The sequence below is a fragment of the Podarcis bocagei genome (assembly GCF_964188305.1).
Source record: "Podarcis bocagei genome assembly, chromosome: 10".
NCBI lineage: Eukaryota > Metazoa > Chordata > Lepidosauria > Squamata > Lacertidae > Podarcis > Podarcis bocagei.
In genome coordinates, this window is record NC_138135.1 from 19,812,385 (window position 1) to 19,827,309 (window position 14,925).

The following is a 14,925-nucleotide window of genomic DNA, read 5'->3' on the forward strand; positions in this document are numbered from 1 at the left end:
AAGAAAACCCAAATAAGAACATGGCATCTCACATGTTCTGACAATCTTGCTCCTGGGTGATTCTGTGGGTACCTGAAAATAAAAGTGGTGTTTGTGTACACTAGGGGTTGGGGGACATTTTTCAGCCCAAGTGTTACTTATCCTTCTAGTCAACCTTCTGCAAGTTATATGCCAGTGACCGGTGTAATCAGAAGCAAAAATGGACAGAATAATTTTAACTAGGCTAGGCAGCTAGACTGGTGACTGGAAGTGGCTGCCGAAACCTGAAAGACCTACATTGGCTCCCAGTACGTTTCCGAGCACAATTCAAAGTGTTGGTGTTGATCTTTAAAGCCCTAAACAGCCTCAGCCCAGTATACCTGAAGGAGCGTCTCCACCCCCATCGTTCTGACCAGACGCTGAGGGCCTTCTGGCAGTTCCTTCACTGCGAGATGTGAGGTTACAGGGAACCAGGCAGAGGGCCTTTTTGGTGGTGGCGCCCACCCTGTGGAATGCCCTCCCACCAGATGTCAAGGAAATAAACAACTACCTAACTTTTAGAAGACATCTGAAAGCAGCCCTGTTTAGGGAAGTTTTTAATGTGTGATATTTTATTCTGTTTTTAATCTGTTGGCAGCTGCCCAGAGTGGCTGGGGAAACCCAGCCAGATAGGCGGGGTATAAATAAACAACAACAACAACTTGGCACAGTAGTGTAGTTTTACACACATCAAACACTCTTCTCCATCCAGGCAAATGAGTCATGAGAGTTTAACATACCAACCAGGTAAAAACATCCAAGAAAATTAAATGAGTTACAGGTGTGGTCCGGGGCGGGGGGGGGGGGAGGAGAGAATGACTGGAGAAGAGATGGTGGGCTGGTCAGAGTTCCAAGAGCTATCTCTTGGTATTGTACCTTCGTTGGGATTTGGCTCAGTTTTTTTGAAATCACAAGATGATGAAGGTGACCTTTCTCAACAAAGCTTTGTTGATTTTTATGGAATTCAATATTTTCTGGATGCCTCTGGCAACCTTACAGAATAGAATTGTGCACACTGATATTTACTTAGCTGCTATGTGTTTAAAAAGCACAATGTATTCCTGACATCTATTGACCTTTTTTAAAAAAAGAATGCCTTATGTATTCTAATTAATCAAGGGATTGGAAGCTTCTATAATGCTTCTGATGTAAATGCAGCCATTGATAGTTTTATTTGGCAGCTGCCCTGATTGAATGCATTAGATTGGACACTTGTTGAAGCCAATGATTTCAAAGCAACATAACTTGACCGGAGTTTATCAGGTTATGATTTAGGAACACATGTGGCTCCTTTGCCAGATCATTGGTCCCTTTTGCTTAGCACTGTCTCCTCTGACAGCATCTCTTCATGGTCACAGGCAAAAAACTTTCCCATCTCACCTGCTTTCTGATCCTTTAACTGAGGATACCAGAGATTGACCCTGGAACCATCTGCATGTGAAGCATGTGCTTTATCACTGAGCTGTAGTTCTTGTCAGCCATGGTAGAAACTGAAAAATGCTAGCCAGTTACGGAGGTGTTTTGAGAGAAAGGAATGGAGAAACAATCATACTGTTAATTGATGATTACAGCCAAACAATGGATCACCAAGGAAAAATATGGAAGTTCCCTCTAACCCAAAGTATTTGTCCCCGTCCCAATGGGTGGAAAGTAGTCAATACCAGAATTGTTTAGCACAGAACTGAACATCCTGACAATTTACTTCCAGCAGAACCTTTTGGGCTTCAAAGTATATGGGGAAAAGAGCAGTGCTTGTAAAATATTGGATTCCAGAGGTGGGACTGAGCAGGAAGCCCTGTGGTCAGTATTGTGGGGCTTCCGTTCCTGCGCCCAGCAGCACAAGCAAAACAAATAATTCAAAAGAGGGCAATATATGCAAACTAATTGTGTTTGTGCATAGTTTTGCTCAGCATGCTACAAAATGATCCTTTTTAAAAAGCCCTGATAGGTCTGATGGGGGGGGGGGGGAATCATAGAATCATAGAGTTGGAATAGACCACAAGGGCCATCGAGTCCAACCCCCTGCCAAGCAGGAAACACCATCAGAACACTCCTGACATATGGTTGTCAAGCCTCTGCTTAAAGAGCTCCAAAGAAGGAGACTCCACCACACTCCTTGGCAGCAAATTCCACTGTCGAACAGCTCTTACTGTCAGGAAGTTCTTCCTAATGTTTAGGTGGAATCTTCTTTCTTGTAGTTTGGATCCATTGCTCTGTGTCCGCTTCTCTGGAGCAGCAGAAAACAACCTTTCTCCCTCCTCTATATGACATCCTTTTATATATTTGAACATGGCTATCATATCACCCCTTAACCTCCTCTTCTCCAGGCTAAACATGCCCAGCTCCATTAGCCATTCCTCATAAGGCATCGTTTCCAGGCCTTTGACCATTTTGGTTTCCCTCCTCTGGACACGTTCCAGTTTGTCAGTGTCCTCCTTGAACTGTGGTGCCCAGAACTGGACACAGTACTCCAGGTGAGGTCTGACCAGAGCAGAATACAGTGGCACTATTACTTCCCTTGATCTAGATGCTATACTCCTATTGATGCAGCCCAGAATTGCATTGGCTTTTTTAGCTGCCGCGTCACACTGTTGGCTCATGTCAAGTTTGTGGTCAACCAAGACTCCTAGATCCTTTTCACATGTACTGCTCTCAATCCAGGTGTCACCCATCTTGTATTTGTGCCTCTCAATTTTTTTGCCCAAGTGCAATACTTTACATTTCTCCCTGTTAAAGTTCATCTTGTTTGTTTTGGCCCAGCTCTCTAATCTGTCAAGGTCATTTTGAAGTGTGATCCTGAAAGATCTAAGAAAATTCATTTAAGAATTCTCTTAATAGCTTTTCTTGCTTTCCTGTGACCGATCTATCAAACACAGTGGCCTGGTCTGAAGCTGCAAAGTTTGACCTGTTCACTTTGCAGTTCTGTGGTTAGATTCTCTGAGGGCTTGTTTTCTCTCTACTAAGGCTTGTCTCAGTGGCTTCCACATCAGATACCAAATGCTGATTTCTACTTCTGATTCCCCGACTATTAATATATTCCCCGACTATAATGTATTCCCAGATTCCAAGTATAATGGCTAAAAGATTGAGCTGTGAAAAAGAATGTCCCTGGTTCCACCATGCAAGCCGTTACCTTCTCAGATCTCGCCCTACCCCACCTCCATGTCTACAGTACAGTGGTGCCCTGCAAGACGAAATTAATTCGTTCCGCAATTTTTGTCGTCTAGCGAATTTTTCGTCTTGCGAAGCACGAAATCCCATAGGAATGCATTGAAAATCAATTAATGCGTTCCTATGGTCAAAAAAAGTCGAAACAAAGCCAAATGTGGTACAACAACAGTTTATTAACTGCTCTTTAAAGTCACACATACTGTAAAGAGCAGTTCAAAAATTGAAGGGAAAATAAATTAACTTTATAAACAAAACATGTCTTTGTTTTTAGACAAAGGAAACAAAGCCGCGAGACGTTTTCGTCTTGCGAAACAAGCCCATAGGGAAATTTCGTCTTGCGAGGCAAATCGAAAACGGAAAAACCTTTCGTCTAGCGAGTTTTTTGTCTTGCGAGGCATTCGTCTTGCGAGGTACCACTGTATATAGATAACACTGGCATATATTATAGATTTGTTGTAAGGATTACAGAGAGAATGGCTAGGGTTAAAAGAAAGAAACACTTCAACCGAGCATGGGAAGTCTTATGAGATCTACTTTAAAAAACCCCCTGAAATGCTGAGTTCTGTCAACTGGAGCCAGGCACAAAATAATCACTGAAGGGCAGAGCTAGAAACAAAATGGCAGAGCCAATTACCTACTTACCCACCCCAGACACTGGGGTAATTTGCATATGCAATTGACAATATACTTCTGAGTACAGGTCAGGGATTCTAATTGCCACCTTTGTGGGGTGGGAAAATTTTTGCTGTGGTTATTGAACAACTGGGAGTCATAAGCTCTTGCTGATCTACAGCAAATTATCCAGTATTCCTCTTCCTACACTGTAGAAAACCATGTAGACTTCATTGTTTTTTTAAACAGCTAATTTGGGGGGGGGGCTAGATTGCAAATTGCTTCTGAACCCCCCCCCTTCTTATTCTCAAAAGCAGTTTATTGTGTTTCACATTCTACTGCCATTTACGAACAAGTTTAAAGTCTACTTGGTACTGACAAAATTAGCTGCTCAGCCCTTAAGATCCTGGACAAAGTTCATGAGGCCTCTAACACCGACTTCCCTAACCTGGCACTTTCCAGCTATTTTGGTCTACAACGCCCGTCAGCTTCAGCCAGCATAAAGTGTAGTATAAATGCTTATGTATGTTCAGACTTTCTGCCCATCCTAATCCATGCACCTCACAGAAACAGTAGTTGCTGAGTAGCTTCCTACCCTCACTGCAGAACCATTGCAAAGGAGGCAACAACCCAGTCAGTCCCTGATTTGTTTTGTCAAAATTGCAATGGGGAATTATGGTTGACTTTATGGGCGGGGGTGGTGTTCAGACAAATAGCTGTCAGTTTGCTTAATTTTTTAAAAAGTCACAGAAAATGGAGATTATTTTAGGAACATTCTATACAAGGGGAAAAGCCAAAGGACATGTCAGAGGAGTGATGTTATCTCTGTCCCTGGCATTCCTTCTACCAAGAAGTTGGCTCGGTCAAGGATTGAAATAAATAAATCTTCTGTCAGCTTTCACAAAACAGCTAAGCGGGCTGCACACTTATGAAAAACAGCTCCTTTTGGTTGATCTGTGTACTGCTCATCGCCAAATGCTTCCAAAACATAAAACTGTTGAGGAATAAAACACTTGTCTATTTAAGGATGTTTACATCTTACAACCAGATTTTTTTAACTGCCATATTGGCACATTTACCCATAAAATAATGCAGCAGGATAATAGAACTTTTAAGTGACGCATCTGTATGCAATACTGGTGTAATAGTGGTACTGTATCTGCTTGACTTTAATAGTAAATGTGCCAATTATTTAACTTCCTTTGGTGGTGGATGGCTTGATGGATAGTGAGGTTGTATACTGAATACTTTTTCATATAAAACTACTAAATACTGTCTTCTCAGTTTGCCTTTGCAACAACCCTGTTGGATGGTTGCTGTTGTAACTTGCCCAGAGTGCAAAACTTACGGTAGTCATATAAATCTGTCTTACAACTAATCAGATTGGGCCAATGTTGCCCACTCAAACTATCAGGATCTCTCCCAAGTTATTGGGACTTTCAGAAATCTGTTACAGTGGTCCTTTTAACTGGACATGTAGATTAAAACTGGAATCTTCAGCAAGCACAACATATGTTCTACCAGTGAGCTATGCCCTTTCCATTAAGTGTGTAACACTTTTAAACCATAAATGTCTTTTGGAATCAACTACACTATTCAGTATTGAAAGATTTATGTAAATCATAACTAGGTTATTTGGTATATGTTTGTTGTGGTAACGGAGCCTGAGTAAGATATAAGTGTCTACTGTGTTGACATCTAAAATCAATTCATATATTATGAAATTATTTTTTTAACACACACAAAAATAGCCATAGATTATAATATAAAAATCAACCTACAGACTAAGCCATTTTAAACAATCATGTTACCCTATTATAGAAATGTGATCCTAACTATAAGTATTTAACTCCAGTTATCAACAGTTAAACTTACCTTTATCAAATGAACATTAACAGGACTATTTATCCAGTTTGTTTCTAAAACTAACCTCATTTCTTGCTAACCATCGTTGTGTTATGAACGTCTTAAACTTGAACTAATTATTGCTTCTTCCTGGAATGGTAAAAATACTCCAGTAACTACATATCCTGCCAACAGTCCCCTTTTTATGTGCTCTGGAAACAGGCATATAATTGCAGTGGGGTCATTGCAGTGCAGTACAGTTTTGCCAGGGCCCTAACACTTAACAAAATCTTGTATCATGTCCTATGCCTGTTGTCTTCCTGCTCTGAATTTTATAGTCCTGTTGCTAGAAACATGGAACAGATCAAAACAGAAGCAGTTGTTAAAATTTAAATGCTAGTGCAAATGTGAACTTGGTCATTATGCAGTCTGTTTTGAAATGTCACATTAATATTAAGCCCCTGAAAATTTGGGGACAGGAGTTGAGATTCACTGACTTTTAAAATCTTGGTTCCTGCATCACCCAATGCACTTTCATTACCCAAAATTCATTTTGCATTTGCTATGTAAGCTAAGATTGATAGACCACATTTCCAGACTAGGCCTCCTGGTTCTATAAGTTTGTTGTTGGGAAATGACAAAACTCGATTTTGGCAGAGTCTAGTTACGGTGGTGCTGACGATGGTGGTTTTTATCATCGTTATGAGAGGTGGTGGACTCTCCTTTCTTAGAGTTTTTTAAAGCAGAGGTTAGATGACTATCTATCATGTTGAGATTCCTGCATAGTAGGGGATGGGACTAGATGACCCTCATGGTCCCTTCTAACTCTACAATTCTATGGTTCTATGATTTTATTATTATTTACCCTTCATAGCTCTGGTGCAAATACCTACGAAAATGGACAAAAATATGAATAAGCTTTGATTGGTCATCTTTTTCATAGTAAGGGTAGTTAATGATTCACTCAGTGCTCTGTTTAGATTTTAAAAGAGGATTCTCGTCCATGTTAATAAGTGAGAAATGAGGGAAGAAGTGATAGCAGTTCCGTATTTATTAACCCAAACTATGGTTACCAGATTTTTTAAAATTAATCTGGGAGTCAGTAGTGGGGATGGTGAAGCAAAAGACCCTGGGCCCAAGCACACATGCATATTGTATAAAGGTGTAAAGCCCTTCTTTTGCACCCTGTGAAACATAAATGCGCAGAGACTGGGCAACGGCGTTCCTCGCGCCCGTGACTCCGGAGCCTACCCTGATCTCCTTCCCCCTTCCCCCTTTGTTTTGACAGATCAGGGGAGGCTTGGGAGTCACGGGCGGGCAGCTGTTGCCAGGAGGTGCCAGCCTGGTAGTGCAGTTGGCTCTGGCTGGCTTCAGGAGCTGCTCGCTGTCGTGGTGCAGGAAAAATGGCGGGTGCCATGGCAGTGAGCAGCGAGCAGTTCCTGAAGCCAGCCAGAGCCAACTGCACTAAGAGACTGGCTCCAGGCTGCTGAGGCTGCCACTGCCATGCTTCCCAGGGACGGATTTGCAAATCTGGGGATATTATGACGACGGATTTTGTTCGGGGACAGATTTGCAAATCCGGGGACTGTCCCCAAGAACAGCGGTTGTCTGGCAACCCTAATCCAAACCAATGAGCATAAACATATATATGCATGCAACAGACTGAGGTGGGAGAGAAGACTTGTATACCATTTTTGAATGCTCCCCTAGGTTTAAAAAATACAGCAACAACAATTGAACTCTAGTAGAAAGAAATGCAGCATAGCAAAGAAAGGGGTTCTTCTTCAGTTTTCTCCTTGGAGGTGGTTGCTCTGCCCAACAGTCTCCTCACTGGGCCACATGTGTGAATTAAGCCTACACCTCTTACGTTGTCAATATAAGGTAGACATTTTCCAGAAACAAAGCAGAAATTCCCTCTTATTAGTTCTTTTCAAATCCTGCTTTTTAGTAGCAGTTTTCATGGTCAAATCTCTTATTAGGAGAATCAACCAGAATCAAATTTTGCTCATTGATGGAAACAAATACAATACTTTCACAGTCCGGTTCAATGCTCATAATGCTCTTTCCCCCCTGTTAATTTTTGTTCCCCAGTTCCCAGTGTAAATGGCGTAGAGGAACCCAGCATTGCAAAGAGACTGCGTGGCACACCAGAGCGGATTGAACTGGAGAATTACCGTCTCTCGGTACAACGGGAAGAGGAGTTGGAAGAAGTCCCTGAGGAGACCTTGGCAGAGCACAACCTGAGCAGCGTGCTAGACAAAGGAACAGAAGAGGATGTACCCAGCAGGTTATTTTTCTTTTTTAAAAAGCCTTAATTTATTTAAAATATGACTTGGCTGCCTTTCTAAAGAATGCCTGTTCAAGGTGGCTTGAAAGAGTAGAAGTTTAAAAAAATGTCAATAATACAAAAAGGCTCAGAGTTTCCCCCTTAAAAACCAATAAGGCTTGTATCAAATGCAGTACAACGCTGAATAGGGATTCTCACATGTGCAACAGGACTTTCTCCCCTCTCCTCCACCTGCATATGCCGTATGCCCTCTCCAAATCTACTCTGGAGGGTTGGGGGACCCCCCAGAACAAATTTATGGGGTGCAGAGGAGAGAAGGGAGGAAGTCTCATTGCGCTAGGGTTGCCGTATTTCAAAAAGTGGAAATCTGGACACAAAAGTTGTTGAGCTTTTTCTTTTCTGCCAAAGTTTCTGAGCAACTTTTAATGAAATTTGGAAAAATCTCCACTTCCAACATGGGCTGCCATATGTCCAGATTTTCACAGACGTTTCAGCGATTTTCTGCCCAAATGCTGTTTAAGAGAGCCGAATACCGGCTGTGTCTGGGAAATTCTGGAGGTATGTTGTGCAAGCAGGAATTCTTGTGCTTATGGGGCACTTAGCACTACATTAGACAGAAGCCAAAACATTCTCAGCCAGCTAGTTAAAATACATTTCACAGTTCTAACAACCACAAGCCAAGCCAAAAAGCACTAAGCAGGAATAGGCCAGTCAGAGAACAGATAACTTTCAAACCTTTTAAAAAACTTGAAGTAAAACTTGCAGTAATACAAAGTGCAATGAAACAGAACAAAAAAAGGAAGAAGTTACTATTGAAATAACAACCATATCCATGCAAAATAATCAGATAAGACAAATTGCATCATAAGCCAGTTTGCAAGCCAAAGTGTGCTTGAAGGTGCCTAGTCCTGAGAGATGTGACCGGCTGGGCCTTGTTCTCTCCCCCTCCATCCACTGTGAGTGGAAAAGGAACTTGGGGAATATGATTTTTAGCTGAAGGGAAACTTTAGTTTATCATTTTTAAAGGCATTTACAGGTCATCTTTCTGGACAAAGTCCTCTCAAGGTGGAAAGGGGTTAAGCAGCTTCACCTCACTTTTCTTCCACTTGAACACAGCTTGCACTAGGATCCTTTCTGCTTTAAAAGAAATATTTTAGAAGAAAGAACCTGAATTCCACTTTTTTTTGTAATTTGAGCATGTGTTCTGCACTTTGACTGGGAGTTGCATACTATTTTTAAGTGTCAGTAAACATAAAACTGACTTTTTTCCTTCTTCCAACAAAGCAAAGCCAACATTCCTCCTTGAGGGCCTAGCTATCTGTCAGGCAATGTACTGAAATAAAAAGCTGTTTTTAAAAAATAATTCTTAACACAAATGTTTGGAAAAACACATTCTTAGGAGTTGAGAAAATCACAACGAACATTTCTTTGTCTAGATAAAATTCCCAAAAGGATTATGCATTTCTGAAGTTTGCCCATAATTTCACTTAACAGCCTGGTTTTAAAAAGTTGTGAAAAACCTGTTCCCACGTCTTTTGTGAAAATAGATGGCTAAGCAACAAATGGAAGGTTTCACAGTTTGTGTGAATAAAGACAGAATCCCACTGCTATTCTTAATTGCAACAAAAGTAACAATATTTTTGCCAGGGAACAAACAAAAGAAAAATGAGATAAATTTAGTGTATACTTTTGCTGCTACAATTCTAAGTGAAATGAGTTGGAGATATGTACCTCCTAATCTTTTCAAATATTTTTTGTACTGGAGAATTTCCTGCTGGACTTTGTCCAATAAAAATGGATAGGGGGAAAGGGTAAAACATATGACAAAAGAAGGGTGAATTCCTGTTGATTTAGCCTCCAGGAGAGGAGGAGCTTGCTTTTCTAAGAGGAATATGTAACAGGCCTATAAAGATTAAATGTTGTTTTCTTCTTCTAATGGGATCATTCCTCAGTAAGGCGTGTGCTGAAATGAAAGAGGCTGTCATTCCATTGATGCTGATTGTGTCTGAGTGGGGGGGGGGGCACTAGTTACCTTCCTCTCATGACTGGCTCTTTTTCACTTTGGAATAAGGGACCACAGAGACCTCAAATTGGCTGCAAACTGGGAGTGGGAAATAAAACCCCTCAACAATTGACATGTAGGTTGTGTTTCAGTGCTAAATTCTGATTCAGTTCTGTTTTGAATGACCCCATTCTGTCATAGTCAAGAGCAGGGGTGGGGAACATGTGGCAGTGGTTGTGGGAAAGTGGCCTCGTGGACTCGCTTGCAGGCCAAGATTGGTCTATGGGCCGAAAGTTCCCCACTCCTGGAATAGATGGACAAATATTCTGACCTGGTTTGAGGCAGTTTTGTTGGCTATGGTTATTTTAAAACAATCATCTGCTTGTACGCACAGGGGGGGAAACCCAGTTGAAGTATCATCTACTAACTTTCCTGATTTTCCTCTGCAGTAGTTCAGAATCTGAGATGGAAGAGGAGGAGGAGGAGGAGGAGGAGGAACAGCCACAGCAGCCCACTTCTGACCTGGGTGGTGTGCCTTGGAAAGAGGCTGTGCGGATCCATGCCATGCTGAAGGGCAAGAGTGAGGAAGAGCTGGACACAGAGAAGAATCATGACAATGAAGCAGAGGAGGAAGAGGAAGAAGAAGAAGAGGAGGAGGAGGGGGAAGAAGAGGAAGAAGTCTCTAGTGAAGGTTAGTAGATAGTTTTGATTGCTTCTCATGATATGGATTCGGATATGTATATTAATTTTATTTTTCAATGCTATTCAATTTATATCTTGCCATTGATCCTGAAGGAGCCCAGGCTGGCATATTGATCACAGATTGCCATCATACAGAATAGATAATCAAATATAAAGTGCATCTCCCATTTCTTTTGGAAAACTTGGAAGTCAGTGCAAAGACTGCAAACCTGCTGGAGACTCGTGTTTACGGACTACTGGGAAGTCCCAAGGAAAAGCTTTAGAAGAAGTATTTGGGCCCGAGGTGGTGGTCTTCATCAAGTTGGCAGTTATTAAAATTGTATTTTCTCTAACTTATCTTGCTCTCTCGCTCTCTCTGGTTTTCATCTCTGTAACACTGTTCCAGGTTTTCATTTTTCAGTCTGCAAATTTACGTCTGGGAATCAACATAGAATTGGAAGGAACCCCAAGGGTCATCCGGCCCAACCCCCTGCAATGCAGGAATTTCAGCAAGATCATACATGACAGGTGGCCATCCAACCTCTGTTTAAACACCTCCAAGGAATAACAGTCCACCACCTCTTGTGAGAGTCTATTCCACTGTCGAACAGCTCTTAACTGTCAGAAAGATCTTCCTGATGTTTAGTCAAAATCTCCTTTCTTGTAACTTGAATCCACTGGTTCATGTCCTATCCTCCTGAGGAGAAGAAAACAAGCGTGCTCCATCCTCCATGTGACAGCCCTTTAGATATTTGAAGATGGTTATCGTATCTCCTCTCAGTCTCTCCTTAGCAAGCTAAACATACCACATTTCCTCAATCATTCCTTATAAGACTTGGCTTCCAGACCCTTGCTCACCTTAGTCACCATTTTCTGCACACGTTCCAACTTGTCATTATCCTTCTTAAATTGTGGTGCCTAGAACTGGGCACAGTACTTCAGGTGTGGTCTGACCAAAGCAGAATAGAGCAGGACTAGTGACTTCCCTTGATCGGGACACTGTGCTTCTGTTGATGCAGCCTAGAATAGAAGTAGCTTTCTTCCTTTTTTGCTGCTGCATGTTGACTCCTACGAAACTTGTGGTCTACTAAAACCCCTAGATCCTTTTCACATGTACTATTTGCAATCCAGGTGTCACCCATCTTACATTTGTGCACCTGGATCTTCCTGCCCAGGTGTAGAACTTTACATTGGTCCCTACTGAAATTCATTTTGTTAGTTATGACCCAGGTCTGCAATCTGTTGAGGTCATCTGGAATCCCCATTCTGTCTTCTGCAGCATTGGCTGCCCCTCCCAGTTTTGAGTCACCTGCAAATTGGATGCGTATCCCCTCCATACCTACATCCAAGTCATTCATAAAGATATTGAACAACACTGGGCCCAAGACAGAACCTTGCAGCATCCCAGTTGTCATGCGTTGCATTCAGGCTTAAAACAGAGTTATAATTTGAGGAGCCTGTTCGACAGGCAGGTACTCCTCCATAACAAAAGGCTTGGGGAAGAGCCAAAGCTTAATTGTACAATGCACGTTTTGCATGCAAAAACACCCTGGGCTCAATCCCCGGCAGTTTTGGGTAGGGCTGGGTGAGACCTGACTGAAACCCTGGAGAGCTACCATCAGACAATGTAGGCTATACTGAGCTAGATGGATAAATGCTCTACAGGTAGCTTTTTATGATCCTACATGATGGCAGCTGGGTGAGCTCAAAGGTTCATTGCCAGGGTTAGGGAAGTAATGAAAGATTGATTTGCCTGCAGGCCAAGGAAGTAGTTCAGTAGCAGGGTGAAGAGGCAAGTCAGGGCTGGAACTGTGATTCAGTAAATAGGTTAAGTGAAAAGTTTGGCATGTTTCTGTGGCTGTTGGTGATGAAATGTTCAGAGGCTGTATTTATTTGGCCTTGGATGTGTTTGCATAGGTTTAGAGTCTATCACAGCTCAGAACTAGGAGCCAGCAGCAAAGGCCTGTGAATAGCAGAAAGGTTGGACAAAGCTTTGCTTCCAGACCAGAAGGACCCCTGCTTTTAGTTATATAGGGGTCTGCACTTGGATCAAAAATTGGATTCCCCCCCCCCCTCCTCAGCTCCTTTATGACTGGATTAATTGGGGGTGGAAAACCACATGTCTGAACTAGGGATTACCACCTAAGGTAGTTGGGAAATCAAGAGTGAGTCACAAAAAGTGTTATGTGTAGATACTCATGCTTGCATCTAATGGCAACAGTTCTGCATTAACTGCTTAAGGGAGTATCAGTTACAGATCAGAACAGGCAGGTGTCTCAGTTATTGAAAGGTTTGGGAACCATAAATCTGCATAATATTCAGTCTTCAGGGATTTATAGGGTGTTGGCATTTTAAATTACTTTTGAGGATTGTTTGTGGAGATAGAAGGCTTTGCTGCTCAAGTCACTTTTTTGTCGTGGTGGCTGGTACCTGATCAGTTTCATCAGACATAAATCTTTGGTGGGTGGGGCTCTTCCAAATGAGGAGTTCAGCTTTCAAAATGGGCCTCCTTTGCCAGAGAACTCACAGATCTCTTGCAGCACCTGTTTAAGAACAAAGTGCCTTTTCAGTAAAGGCCATTGATGAGTTAAAGACAACAGAGATCAAGGCAGCTTCAATTGTGCTATTAAACAGACCAAGGAACTTGCTGTTGGAGTTATCACTACAAAATATTTCTGTACCTGAATATTGTAAAGTTGCATCTTGGAGACAGATAATCCGGCACCTTCTGCTTCAAGCAGGTTTACAAATGTGAAGTTCTCAGAATTCCTTTACCACCAGCTCACTTAAATTTGCACATCAGAAAGAAATTTAGTTGATGAATGCCTTGGAACAGAAGAGCATTTTCAAGCATGATTTTTTTTCCCCTGAACAGATATTGCTTTTTGGCAAGGAAATTACTTGTAACCCTAAATATAGCTGTGATTAATTTATATATACCTATCATGAAGAAGGAAAGAGTTTTTTGCAACAGGCACACACAACAAAGTAGACAGGTATTCATCATATGGGGTGGTGTCCCTATGCATTGCATTTAATTCTGTACACGTAAGTGAAATCTGTGTAAGGTTTCTTATAGGTGAAGCAGTCCTGAACCTTTCTGGATTTCCCTAAAACACCCCTGTGTTCTTTCTGATTCTCTGTCCTTCTCTTTTTCTTTGTTCTGCTCTAATTTCTGTATCAATGCTATTTGTTGATGTGTGACTCCCCCTGCTGTAGAGGGAGAGTATTACCCTTGGGAGAGAGAACTTCAGCAAGGCCTCTGGCTTCAACGTCTCTCAAATGAAGAGGACACGGGTACATTTAAAGGTACCCTCACATTGTCATCACCTCCCCTAAAGGGGGGGGGCATTTTACAAAGAGCAGGCTTCACACGAAGCAACATATTTTTTTAAAAGTTGTTTCACCAAATTAGTTGTAATTGAGAATTACTGTTAACTTCCAGATAAGGAGCGAACAAAACCTGTAAATTTACAGCTCAAATTCTGTTTGTTTGCTTTCTTGCATTGAATGCAACATCTGTGTGTCTGATTAAAGACTTCTGTGATCAAAGAGAGGATGCGCCTGCCCATCTTCTGTTCCTATTTCTGCTTTGATTCTCTGGGAAGACTGTGAAAGGTGCTGAGATGCCTACTTTATCTCATGAACCATATTCCTTTTGTTCCTTTTTTGCAGAATACATGATACACTGAAACAAAAAGCTTCAGTGCTTTATATGCAGTTTCAGTTATTATTGTACAAATCAGATAAAGGACACAGGAGTAATGACTGTTAACAAGGCTAATTAGCTGCCCTCAGATAAACATCTGTATCTCTCTCTCACACACACACAAATTCCCATTGGAGAAATGTTCATTTAAGGTCTCTTAACTAGCCAAGTGACATTGGGAATGGTGAAATGCATTCAGAATAAGAAGGTACAGTTTGGGATGATAGGGTGAGGCCTGCTCTTTGGAAGCCTTGCTAGGTTTCTATAAATTTCCCTTCTACTCTTAATTCTTGCTGGTTGAAACTCACCCTTCTAACTCCTAATGCTGTGTGATGTGGTATAAACACTAACTCTACTTACCCAAGGACTTGCATCAAGGGGACTTGACAGCACAAGGTGCCATGTGGCCACCAGGATTCATCACTCACTTCTGAATAGCATTTTTCCTTTCACAGTTCAGTTTTATAACTCAATTTGTGTCAAATTAGAAAGGTATTAATTAAAAATAGGACAGTCATGTTACTTTTTGAAATGCTTTTGTCTAGAAAAGAAGGGGGAACACAGAAGTCACTTTTATATATATAAATCATTCTGTAATGT

At 41.6% G+C, this 14,925-nt stretch overlaps 1 protein-coding gene across 26 annotated transcripts in view; it reads left to right on the forward strand.

Moving 5' to 3' along the window:
* The window catches only part of MICAL3 (microtubule associated monooxygenase, calponin and LIM domain containing 3), a 186,026-nt gene that overhangs the window by 125,034 nt on the left and 46,067 nt on the right, over positions 1-14,925 (forward strand). For 20 of the 26 annotated variants that reach the window (XM_081209717.1, XM_081209718.1, XM_081209725.1 and 17 more), the window contains 3 exons: positions 7,738-7,933; positions 10,385-10,626; positions 13,836-13,925. In XM_081209717.1, coding sequence (XP_081065843.1) covers positions 7,738-7,933; positions 10,385-10,626; positions 13,836-13,925 — 528 coding nt within the window. The remainder of the gene's footprint in view (positions 1-7,737; positions 7,934-10,384; positions 10,627-13,835; positions 13,926-14,925) is intronic. The other 6 variants (XM_081209736.1, XM_081209716.1, XM_081209719.1 and 3 more) reach the window with 1 other exon arrangement.